At 39.7% G+C, this 12940-nt stretch overlaps 1 protein-coding gene across 1 annotated transcript in view; it reads right to left on the bottom strand.

Moving 5' to 3' along the window:
- Positions 1–2332: 2332 nt before the first annotated feature.
- Positions 2333–12940, bottom strand: part of SPATA18 (spermatogenesis associated 18) — a 36800-nt gene continuing 26192 nt past the window's right edge. Inside the window, exons 8-13 of the mRNA XM_032400348.1 lie at positions 11353–11511; positions 10344–10519; positions 7225–7348; positions 5345–5428; positions 2806–2851; positions 2333–2510 (exon numbers count right to left, since the gene is read on the bottom strand). Of these exons, the coding sequence (XP_032256239.1) occupies positions 2503–2510; positions 2806–2851; positions 5345–5428; positions 7225–7348; positions 10344–10519; positions 11353–11511 (597 nt within the window). The 3' untranslated portion in view covers positions 2333–2502. The remainder of the gene's footprint in view (positions 2511–2805; positions 2852–5344; positions 5429–7224; positions 7349–10343; positions 10520–11352; positions 11512–12940) is intronic.

Genomic DNA, 12940 nt, shown 5'->3' with positions numbered 1-12940 from the left:
CATAACCGACGCTGTTTGTGATATCGCCAATACAATGCACATTGGCCTGCATTTGTAGCTCATGACTACCTACAGGTGTAAGCATCTGATGACTTAATCTTATCATCTAGGATGGCAATACCGAAGCTTTCTTACTGAAATACATGTTATTAAAAACTGCTTTTCCTTTTCTCTGCTTTGTATTAAAGTTAGGATACTATACTCATTATTTAAAAGTATATATGCATTAACATTGAATTTTATTTCACAATAATCAGAATATTTGTCATAAAGGGGCACTGAATCTGGGAGGGTTGAGAGAACAACTAATCTCCTCCAACCTATGCACTCTAAAATAAAACTGAGACTCAGAGAGGTGGAGTAACTTTTGCTCAAGTCCACAAAGCAAACTGATGACCAAGTCAGAACTGGAACTACCTAAACACCGAGTCCTCCTTCCAGCAGCTGCATTGCCTCAATGTGATGACTATGTAAAAATACACAGGGGGAGAAAAATCAACCTCACGCTTCAGAATGGAGTTGGTGACCATTAGGCCCAAGGGACAGGGATGGAGGAGGTCTCTCCTCGTGTCTAGCTACCAGCACAAGGGATAAGATGGTTTTTTTTTTTTAATTTTATTAAAATTAATGTTAGTCACCATACAATACATCATTAGTTTTTGATGTAGTGATCCACAATTCATTGTTTGCGTATAACACCCAGTCCTCCATGCAGTATGTGCCCTCCTTAATACCCATCACTGGGCTAACCCATCCCCCCAACCCCCTCCTCTCTAAAACCCTCAATTTGTTTCTCAGAGTCCATAGTCTCTCATGGTTCGTCTCCCCCTCCGATTCCCCCCCCCTTCATTTTTCCCTTCCTTCTCCTAATGTCCTCCATGCTATTCCTTATGTTCCACAAATAAGTGAAACCATATGATAATTGACTTTCTCTGCTTAACTTATTTCACTTAGCTTAATCTCCTCCAGTCCCATCCATGTTGATGTCAAAGTTGGGTATTCATCCATTCTGATGGCTGAGTAATATTCCGTTGTATATATGGACCACATCTTCTTTATCCATTCATCTGTTGAAGGGCATCTAGGCTCTTTCCACAGTTTGGCTATTGTGGACATTGCTGCTATGAGCATTGGGGTGCATATGGCCCTTCTTTTCACTACATCTGTGTCTTTGGGGTAAATACCCTGTAGTGCAATTGCAAGTTGGTACAACCACTTTGGAAAATACTGTGGAGGTGTCTCAAAAAATTAAAAATAAAGCTACCCTATGACCCAGCAATTGCACTACTGGGATAAGATGGTTTAGAGAAGTTTTTGCTTTGGGTTTGTTTGTTTGTTTTGTTTTTTCACCTACAAGGCACTAGGTGCTAGTTTGGGCACTGAGTTTATGCAGACAAAGCTGTGGCCAATTCAGAGTTTCTCTCCAAAAGGCACACAGAGAAAGCAGTCATTTGTGAGGCTTGTGTTTAGGACCATATTAAAGTGGTGAGGGGGAGGGGGGGAACAGACAAAACATTACTATCTTGGGAAAGCTACATTCCATTAGAACTTGAACTTTTTCAATAGTCCTTCACAGTCAAGAAATCAAGTTATATTCGATCAATTTAAAATCAATAAATGGTACCCCTAGTTTTAAGCCCCACGTTTAGGTATTTTTAGTCAGATGCAGTTCTTAGGAGGTCTGAATTTGCAAACTAGGTGGAATAGATAAAGCACATGTCCAGGTCGCTTCTATATGTAACATGTACATTAAAACTGTATGAAACATTCCCACGAGATAAACACAAGGTAATTACCATTTCTCTCAAAGCTGGCTTCTAGCCAAATCACTTCTGTGCATTTATGAAGCAAGACCATTCTGTCAGGTAAGTAGCTTTGGCATTGGTACCCAACTAAACCAAACAGGGCATTCTCAAAGCAGGAAAAGAGAAGCAAGCCAGTGAACTCTATTCTCTGAAATCAACACCATCTACGTGTAGCCTGAAGTCACTGCTACCAGGACAAGTTCCCCAGCCTGGGATTAGGGCTGTCTTCCAAACAAGAAAATTATAACACTCAATATTGTTTTCAAGCTCTAAGCTAATACCAGCAATTATAATATTTATGATCCATCTGTAAGCTAAACTGACTCTACCTTTTGAACTCCACATGGTAAAGATCCTCCACTTAAGTTTCTACAGTTGCCATAAAAGAGCCTAGTATTTGAGGATGAAAACCCTGAAGGACTTTGCTTCAAATGAATATGATCCTAAACACCTATGCAACTGTTTTTATCAAAGTAATGGAATTTGTATCTATAAAATATAATAGAATAAAATAAAATTCAATATATCTGAGGTTACAAACACGCTAAGCCAAAACATTTAACTCTCCGTGTGGAGTGATACACAGAATTGCGTTTTCACATGATCTTAAGTGAGTTACGAGGCAGGCACAGGAGACAGGCACCGGGGAAGTTAGCGGGGGCAGGTGTCCTGCAGCAAAGGGACATGTCTGCCGGCTTTAAAACCCTAGGGAGAAAAACAAACAGTTCGTGATTATGGTCACTTTCTTAGACTTTCTTTTGGAAGGACCTAAATGAAACTGGGGTGGTCAATCTGGGTTTACATCGATAAAACCTCTCAATCAGAGGCTCCTCCCATGTCACCCATGGGACCCACTTGGGCACCATCAACAGGAGAGCCCAGAAATGAAGGTGTGAGGTGGAGGTCAGAGATGTTCCCCAGGAGGCGAAACATTCATTTTGCTGCACAGGGCTGAGTGTTAAAAAGAGCATTAAAAAGCTGTCTAAACCATCCCACTTACTCGGCAATCCACATCTTATTGGAGAAGGGCTCCGGCTTCGAGATATCTGGAAAATACAAAGGAGTAATGTGAATGACACAGTAGATGGCCCTCAAAGAATGACTCCCTTTGACGTTTTACTCCTAAAACCAGCTAAATGGTTAGTTGTTCTGAGGCACTTTACAACTATGATGTCATCCCTGAGGTTGAGCAATGCGATTCCTCTTATACGTCCTGAAGTAAATGGGCAATCAATTCGGTTTAAATCATGTCATTCATTAAAATCTGGGTTCAGTGGCCTACGTTTGTTTGTTTGCTTGTTTGTTGGTTTTAATAGTTGCTGAAGACTTTGAGATTGGATGCTCAGTGGCCATACTGAATTCAATGCTTTCCAGAAAATAATTAGTAGTAGTAGTATAATTAACCAATTAAAGCTAAAATGATCAAATACTCTCTATCAGATTTTTATATGAATCATGTCATGTGTCCAAAACCCTGTCCTATGAAGGAGGGTCCCTGGGGAGCCAGAAAAGAATCATTTTCCAAATCTCACCTTTGCTTTCACTAAGCAAAAGCCACCGCCTATCCCTACAAACCTGTTATGGTTCAGAAATAACTGACTACAAGCAACATCTTGCTCTGAGCTTTCAAAAACTTTAGATAAATAGACACTAACAAAGATGAAAGCTGTTCTGGATGCATCAAGACCTCAAATAAGCCAAAAAACCAGGCTAACTAAAAATATTTGTATTTTATTTTGCAGGTGTACCCAATCACTATAAGGAGAGGACGGTGGAAAGGGGCAGAGAGTGGGCAGCGCTTTCACCATTAATAATATATTTTAGGGGCGCCTGGCTGGCTCAGTCAGTAGAGCATGTGACCCTTGATCTCAGGTTCATGAGTTCAAGCTCCACATTGGGCGTGGAGCCTACTCAAAAAAAAAAAAAGAAAAAAAGAATGTATTTTATTCCCTCTAAAGTTTGAATTATTTGGTTCTCCTTGGGCACAAAGCAGGAAAGAGAAAGAAGGGGTGTGAAACATGCATAAGGGCTTTGTTAGAGGGACATTGCCCACCAATAAGCCTTCCAGTGAGAGTCCAGAGGGAAAATTTGCCATGTCTGTGAGTGCTATAGGCGTCTAATATTGCTCTTTGATAAGCCATGTCCTCTTAGAATAAGGAGATTGTGACTTTTCCAGGATAAAACTCTCAAGATTTCTTTTTTATTTTTCAGTCCACTAAATGCACTATCCTTTTGCTTTTACCCACTGTAAATACTTATTCATGAATACGGATAAGTAAGTTATATTAAAATCTCTAAGAGCAAAAGATCTGTGTCAGATTCATGTCTTTTCCATTTTGGGCTATTTCCTCTTTCTGGATATTCCTCCTTAATTTCCCAGCTCATTGAAATGCCATCCAATCTAAAAAGCCAAATCAAGTACCAACTTGCCCATGAACCCCTTCCTCACTACCAAGTCCAGAAAAAGTCCCTACCTCCTCTCATGGCTCTAGTCCTTCGTGCCTCTTGTATGGATGATGGCATATACCACACTCAGGTACTTTGTTTAAATCATATTGATCTTCCTTTATTGAAACCCATTCAGGGAAGAGACCGTGTTTTCATCATGTCTGTGTCCCCCCTCTGCAAATCGAGCATCCACCAACAAAGGAAGGAATATTTGGTAAAGAGCATGCTGAAGTAATAGATGCTCACTAAACTCAGAAAACTAGACCTTATTAATGGAGGGTGGGGGGGCGGTTGTTCTTGATTTTGTTTTACAGAGGGAGTTTTAGAAGTTTATAGCTAGAGTTGCATTACTGGAGATAATTTCAGAGAAGTGGAGCCCTAGCTGTTGTTCTCCTCCACCACTCTCCCTAAAACAAGATTGAGCAAATATTTCAAGAATTTTTATTCGAAGGAACAGAAATTGTTAGCCTATCTGGTGTCCAGATGTCTTGGTATTCAAAAGGCATGGACTAAATATTATTTGTTGAATAAATCAACAGTGGTGACTCTTAATAATGTTTTTGGTTTTCAGAAATGTTTTTGCTGTTATTTTTTTTTTGACAGAGGTATTAGTAATCCTCCCAAGAACTAATACACAAGGACACCAGTGTTATTCTTCCTACTTTGAAGCGTGGAGGAAAATTAATACCTGCAATGCCCTTTATACAGTATTGAAATCCAGATCATTTGAGCAATTTCTCCAAAACTCATGCAATACGTTGAAGAGGAACCAAGGACCTGTGTTTAGGTCACTCCCATCCTCTGTTCAGAAGACTATGTCTATTGCTCATTTTCATTCTAAAACAAAAATAAAACTATGAAATATGTAAAGTCTATTATTCTTCGAAGTAATTAAGAAAAACATGACCTCTACTTCCTTCTTTCTAGAATGATAAGTTCCTTAGCCCAAGGGAGCATAAAAATCAGTTTGGGGTTATTGCAACACGTTCTCTTTCTACGTACAGACTTATAATCACCTCTTGTATAGGTGACTATTGGAGATAAGAGTGTCAACCAGAAGATGCTTTGTATAAAAAGTATTAGATATATACCGTGCTTAAACCAATACGGCTACGGGGGCAGATGGGACTTAAACTCCTGCTTCGACATCGACTTACAGATCGAACTGAATTCCACTAAAAAAAGAGAGAGAAATAGCAGTTTGTGAAAGTTCACCATGGCTTAAAACAATATGCATATCCTAAAGAATGAGAGGTTTTGCTGATATGATTACACTTGGCCTATTATTGGGGATCAATCAGCATGAGACACACTTTTCACATCTTACAGCTGCCCAATATTTGACAATAACTTTAGGGTATTTCTCAGATGAAATCCCATGACAGTGAACTTTGGAATATTCAAAGTCTCGGTGCTAGAATTTTGTTTTGATGAGTAAATTGTTAGAAATTACATTCCAGCTTGCAAGTGTCAGAGAATGTAAGCCCCATGTGGGCAGGGATTTGGGTCTCTTTTGTTCATTGCTGAATCCCCAGCACCTAAACACAGTGCTTGGGTCATAAAAACATTGTTGAATGAAATGAATTAATGAATGAGGGAGGGAGGGAGGGAGGGGGTCACCATTTTTGCCCATCTATTAACTAAATTAATGACTAAGAAAATGATATTCACTATAATGAGATTTTACTAGCAAAATCCTTCTCACAAATTTCCCTTCATTCAACTTTTTCCTTTATTCCAAGTACTTCCTTTTAGGATTTTCAAATTTTGTTTTAGGAGTTTAAGCTGGGGTAAATGTTGGCGATATGCTTGAGGAGAGGAAGAAGGAAGTTTAAATGCCTATTTGATGTAGAATATACGAATAGTGGCCATTTCCTCTCCCTCCCTTCCGAATTGCACTACAGAGGGTCTACAATTAGAGTTTCTTAGCAGAAAGTGATAGTTGCAGGAGCAAGAAGCATGTTTTATGAGCTCATTCATCATAGACCATGTGTGGCTGTCAGATCAACCCAACCCAATTTCTGTAGGTTCAACTTCCATAGCACAAAATATTTTATTGAGATACTATTCACTCTAGTGGAATGTTTCAGCTGCAAAAACCCTTAAGTTCTTTTAAAATACTCTACTCCTGTTCTTCCTTATATTATGAAAAACTGCCATTGAAGCACTTCCCTATTCTCTTGTTCAAAGAGAACAGGAACTGAGCCCACCCAGATGGTGGCTTTGCGCTGGACTGAATAGCTTCCGTTTAGAATTCACTTAATTCTTTCTAGGAGGGGTAGGATAAAAACTCCATTGTGTGAACTATACAGAATATCCAAGCCCCTGTGGCCACCCAACCCCCACCACCACACACATTAATACACTTTCATAATTACGACTCCATTTTGAAGGTTGCCCAATTATTTACCATGTCCAAAACATTTTATAACCAATGCATATAGGAAGCAACCCTCCAAAACTGATGGGCTACTCTCTCCCCACCTCCTCTGCCTTCTTTTTTTTCATCCCTTCCCCCTCCCTACGCATCATACCAAGGAGAGAAAAACAGAGTACATTCATCGTTTCCAACATGGATAATGGTCAGTAAAAATTTGGCCAACTGTTTTCCTGAAAGTTAATTGATCCCTTCCCAATGCTTAGAATTATAGAGGGCCTCCAATAAGATGAGCTCAAAGAGCTTTGCCCTTATGATAGCATATTTCTAAGATGGAGGAACCAAATATAACTAGTTCCATCTTATAAATAAAGCAACAGACAAAGAAGTTACTGCCAGGAAATTATGAAGAATCATGGAGGAATCAAAGAAAAGAATCTCTTCTTTTCCAGCCAGTCCGTTTCCCCTCCTTTGTATGAAGCCTTATCAAGCAACTCTTTAGACTTCCTCTATAGAATCTCTGGGTTTAGAAATGTTCTCGAACTTGTGAATCAAACACTTGGGATGAATTGTCACTATACAAGGCCACCGTACAAAAGCCCCTCTCTTGGTGACAGCTTCTCCCTTCATAATGACACAGTCATTCTCCATGAGAGCAGGCCACACGTGATAGAGGACCAAGGGAGCAGTAAAATCAGAGTCATAGCTGCGATGGTACCTATTTTAAACACACAAAAGAACAAAAAAGAGAAGTTAAGCAATGATGTAGTGTAACTGGAGGACATCAGTGTAAATTCTCATTTTCTATTATGCTCAGTCTAGATGAATATGGATCCTGATTCTGTTACTGAAGAGATGGTTGTGGGCTCTTAGAATGGGAATCAGTGATAACAAGGACCCAACATGGACTCACACAGAACAAGTTCTGTCAGACTAAACTCGTTCCTTCCCTTCTCAGAATTACAAGTTGCAGGTCAGGGAAACACTAGAGATGGAGACCATCTGAAATCCTGTAGGCCCCTGAAAGATTTCTCATGCTATCTTTGTGGGCAAAATAAGAAAAATAGAGGTGGATGATTGACTTAAGTAGATGGATTAGAAACTGGTTCAATGATCATACCCAAAGTGAAATAATTAATGAGTCAATAAGACCTTGAATTCAGCTCTCTCTCAATCGTTCGATAAGTAACATGTTCATCAATGACCTGCATGAACTATAGATAAACCACTCAAAGCCTAGGGATGGGTAGGAAAAGAGAAATAAATGACAGTATCAAAAAACAGGAACAATAAGCTGAATCTAATAAGACACAATGTAGTGCAGATACGTATGAGGTTCTATAATTGAGTCCAAAAAGCATATAATTGCACAGATAGAGGCAATAAAAGGCTTAATCACAGTACAAGTAAGAATAACAGGTTTCAGTTGAACTCAGAATGATCAACAACAGTGTTATATAACCGAAAAACAAAAAACAAAAACAGAAAACACTAGTACAGATTAGCGGGATTAATAGAGAATAAGAATGGAAAGGGTATTAGTCTCTCTAAGCTGCTCCGTTCAAAGCAGAGGACTACATCTAGTGTGGAGACTTAAAAAGGAATACTCAGAAGAGCATGGAACACAGGCCAAAGAAACTGATCTATCAGGAAGTCTCAAATCCCCTTTATATGGAAAAACCCAAAGCCATGAGGCCAGAAGTAGGAAGATTTGAATAATTGCTTCAAATATGTGAAAGGCTGTCAGGTTTTTTTGGTTTTGGTTTTTTGTGGGTTTTTTTTTTTTTTTTTAAGGATTAAACTTGTTCTATGGGGCGCCTGGGTGGCTCAATCGTTAAGCATCTGCTTTCGGCTCAGGTCATGATCCCAGGGTCCTGGGATCGAGTCCCTCATGGGGCTTCCTGCTCCTTGGGAAGCCTGCTTCTCCCTCTCCCACTCCCCATGCTTGTGTTCCTGCTCTCGCTATCTCTCTCTGTCAAATAAATAAATAAATAAAGTCTTTAAAAAAAAAAAAAAAAAACTTGTTCTATGAAGTCCTCGAAGTAGAACCAAATAGTCATTATTAGGAGCTCTAGTTTCAGCTCAACAGCCTTTCAGAGGTACAGGCTACAGAGTGCACCAAGAGGCAACAATTTCCATCTGATTAAAGGCATGGAAACAGGAGGACCCCAGAGGTCTGTGAAGTGTGCAGATTCCATAAAGTAAATTGGGTGAACATTTCTGAGTGGTTCTATGCATTCTCCAAAGGAGAAAGGAATAAAGGAAGGGGGATGAAGAGAATATGTTCTGTAAGGAAATCAAAAACCTCAATTGCAGTGTAATGTTCTAATAGCAGCTCTTCCATGAGTGGACACATGTTAGGAGGAATGATCTGAAAGAAACTAGAAACAGGGCAATGGCAGGAAATATGGCAAGCTAGAAGGCAATTGGAAACACCATCATTGTGATTTGGATAAGCAAAAGAAATGTATGTAGTCTCTGTCATCAATAGCTTGTAGGGATATTGGGCCACCACCACCCCATAACTCTATAGACTGAACAAAGACCAAGAGCTAACATTTCCTGAGTGCTCAATGCATGCCAAGCAGTGTTCTTTAAAAAAAAAAAAAAAAAAAAAGATTTTATTTATTTATTTGAGAGAGAGAGAGAGAGAAAGTGCACAAGCAGAGGGGAGGAGTAGAGGGAGAGGGAGAAGCAGACTCCCCGATGAGCAGGGAGCCTGATGTGCGGACCATTCCCAGGACCCCAGGATCTTGACCTGAGCTGAAGGCAGCCACTTAACCAACTGAGCCACCCAGGCACCCCCATGCCAAGCAGTGTCCTAAGTACTTTATCTGAATGAGTTCGACTAACCTTCTCCAGCCCTAAGAAATAGGTATTATTATTTCCCCCATCTGACAGAGAGGGAGCTAAGGAACAGAAAAATTAAGTAGCATGCCCCAGATTATAGAGCTAATTGGTGGTAGAGCTGGGATTTGAACCCGAGCAGCTTCATGCCAGAGCCTCAAGTCTCAGAATGTTCTTAACCACTAGCTTGGCCTCCTCCCAATAATTTCCAGCTGTATCATAAAAGCCCATAAAATTTCAGTAAAATGTTTTAAATTAATTTAATTTCTTCTAATTTATATAGGAAACATTTACCATGTAAAAGTTGATAGAAATCTAATGGACCTAGAGAGTCTCAAGTGCTAGTGTGCACAAGGAACACCTAGGTGTTTGTTAAATGGCAGATTCTTGAGCCCCACTCCAAACCTACTGCATAAAATATCATGGGGTGTGATCCAGGAACCTGCCTTTTTAACAAGACTTGAGTACTTCTGACACAAGTGATATATCTCTATGCCATACTTTGAGAAACCTGGCCTAAATACTGCAGTAGAAACCAGTAAAAAGTAATACACATTTGTATGTATGTAGCGCCTTTTTTTAGTGTTCCAGACAGGCTCCAGGTACTCATTAGTTCTCCCCAAGACCAATGCATTCAATGGAAATGATTATATCACCTCTGAATCACGTTTGACTGAGAAAGAAAATGACCCCAGGAGAGGGGTCGGCCCCGTGGCAAAGAGAAGTATATGGCAGGGCCTGGAAGTCAGGTCATATCTATTGATTTCCCCACCCAGAGTTCTTTTCCCTAAATTGTTTCCAGGAAATAGAGAAAAGGTTATTATTTAAAAAAAAAATCCCTTAGCTTCTGTTCTAATATCTCTTACTTGCAATCATTAAAAATTTCTCCATCCGCCCCAAATGCAATATCTAGGGGTGGGTCTAAAGCCTGCATGGCAAAGGCAATGCAACATATCTCCTGGATGAAGTCACTGAGGAGGCAAAAGTCAACTTCAGGAGGAAATGAAATCTTGGGATTGACATTCATGGCTCGGATCACATCCTGAAAAACAAAAAGATGGTATCACCTTGTTACCAACCTGTGACAAGAAGCTCTGACATCCAAAGGGGGTTATGTCAGGTGGGGGGCAGAGAAAGAGCACATGGGTAAAGATGTTGTAAACTAGGAAAGTCGCACATGTGCTGGAGGAGAAAGACTCACTAATGGGGAAGGAGGAAAGATGATGCGGAGGACAGATGGCATACTAAAGGCCAAGAGAATCCCCCCCCAAAAAAACTAAAGCAAACACCCTTAGTGGGTTTTATTTATTTCCTCAATTCTCTATTCTGGGCAAGTATAGGAAGTGCCAACTTGTTCATAGTGTAGAATAATAGCAATTATAGTAGCTTGCCCTTATTGGGTGTTTGCTACGTGCCAAGTCTTGTGCTAAGCAAATTACTTGCTTGTTTTTCCTCTCAAGAACTCTGCGGGGGTCGTGGCCATTGTTGCTCCCATTTTAAGGCTGGAAAACTAAAGCATAAACAGGTGAAGTAAATGTGCAAGGTCAGACAGCCAGTAAGTGGCACAGCCAGGATGCAAATCGACACCCACCTTCCCCAAAGCCGTTGCTCTTAAGCACTATGGTATTCTATCTCCAATCTTAAGAGCCCATCGAAAGAATAGAACTATAAAGGTCAGACTAGTTTTTTCCCCCATAAAATGTCTAAGAAATGGCCGATAATGACTGGTTCTACAAAGTCAACTGGACGCTGCTCCTTTCTGCTATCCCGTTACGTAAAAGCAACCCTGAGCACCGGGTGGATTTCTGAGGTGTTAGTGTTCCATGTAAAGTGCAGCAGTAGCACACCAGTCCTACTAAGAGACCCAACACTTACGTTAACACTGCTTTGGGAATCATATAGATCGAGATGACAAATGATATAATCCAAGACGGCATCCTCAAAGTTACTCGACCCCGCGAGAGATGGTGTCAACGATTTCCTCACGCGGATCTTGAAATGCCTGAATGCCATTTTAGCTACATGGAATGCCTCCTACACGTAAAAATGCAGCAAATTTATTAGGTGGAGGAAGGGGAGTAAAGAAATCCAAAGCAAGGAATGAAGAAAGAATACCCACCAAAAATTCAACATCGTATGGGTCTTCTGATCACTAAACACAGTTGGTCGAAACTAATTTTAATCTGGGAGAAAATACATACCTCAATTTTGAAAAGTACATAAACACATCTACGACTATGCACGTTCACTAATTTCAAGACAGTTGATCATTGCCCTGGGAATCCTGAGTGCAAGAGGCAACACAATGCAGAGGTTCAAGGAAACAGATCATCTGTGGTCACATAAACACTTAAAAAGTGCTGGTTAGGGGCGCCTGGGTGGCTCAGTTGGTTAAGCATCAGACTCTTGATTTTGGCTCAGATCATGGTCTCAGGGTCATGGGATCGAGCCCCGTGTAGGGCTCTGTGCTTAGCAGAGTCTGCTTCTCTCCCTGTGCTCTTTCTCTTTCTCTCTCGGATAAATAAATAAATCCTTTTTTTAAAAAGTGCTGGTTGATCCTATGATCCCACCACAATGTCATATTACTGGTCCAGAAATGAAATTATCAATCTGTGTTTATGTTATACAAAGACACATATCAAGTATCTGGCATGTTTCCTGGCGTATATTAATTCAACAAATATTTATTAAATGTCTGTTATGTGGCAGGCACTGAGGAAACTCAGTTATGCATGAAAGGCATGGCCATTAAGCTTACAGAACCTTAACCAACTTCTTAATGAAATGAATCACGGCTGGTAAACTTTTTTCTGCAAAGAGCCAGAGAGTAAATGTTTTAGGCTTGCCTAAAATACATACAGTCTCTTGTCACATTTTTTTTTTTTTACAATCGTTTAAAAATGTAAAACCATTCTTATATTCCTAGCTCTCAGGTGGTATTTTCCTTAGAAATAAGGAAATAACAGACCAGGACAAGATCTATCCCACAGGTCATAGTTTGCTGAGTCCTGAAATAAATTAATAATTCAGGATAATGTTCAGTAGACTCTGATAATTCTGGTCTCATACCAGTGTTTCATTTTCTTTTTAAATATTAACTGTTCTCATTTCTCAAAATGGACCCTTAGTATCTCAGTATGGTATCCACAGAACAAATACCTTTGCTTTGAGAATTAAGGATTATATATGAGCACTTTTAATCTGCCATCCTCAAGTAGCTCACATACTAGCAGTTTTAGTAACTACTCTTAGCTCAATAAACGGAAGAGTTAACACAAAACAGCCTTCTGATTTTTTTTTTTTTTTTTTTTTTGAGAAGGAAAGGAAATCAACTGGAAGATTCGGTACAAATCAACATAGTATATATTCATTTGAGATAATCTTCTATTTATGGATACTTCTTCAACAAATGCCTGATCAATATAAATATTGATATATATGAATAGTTCTTGACTGCAAAAAA

This window comes from Phoca vitulina, unplaced genomic scaffold (genome assembly GCF_004348235.1).
Source record: "Phoca vitulina isolate PV1807 unplaced genomic scaffold, GSC_HSeal_1.0 scaffold3, whole genome shotgun sequence".
Classification (NCBI taxonomy): domain Eukaryota; kingdom Metazoa; phylum Chordata; class Mammalia; order Carnivora; family Phocidae; genus Phoca; species Phoca vitulina.
Note: the sequence above shows the minus strand (reverse complement) of the source record. Positions and strands in the feature narration are given on the sequence as shown.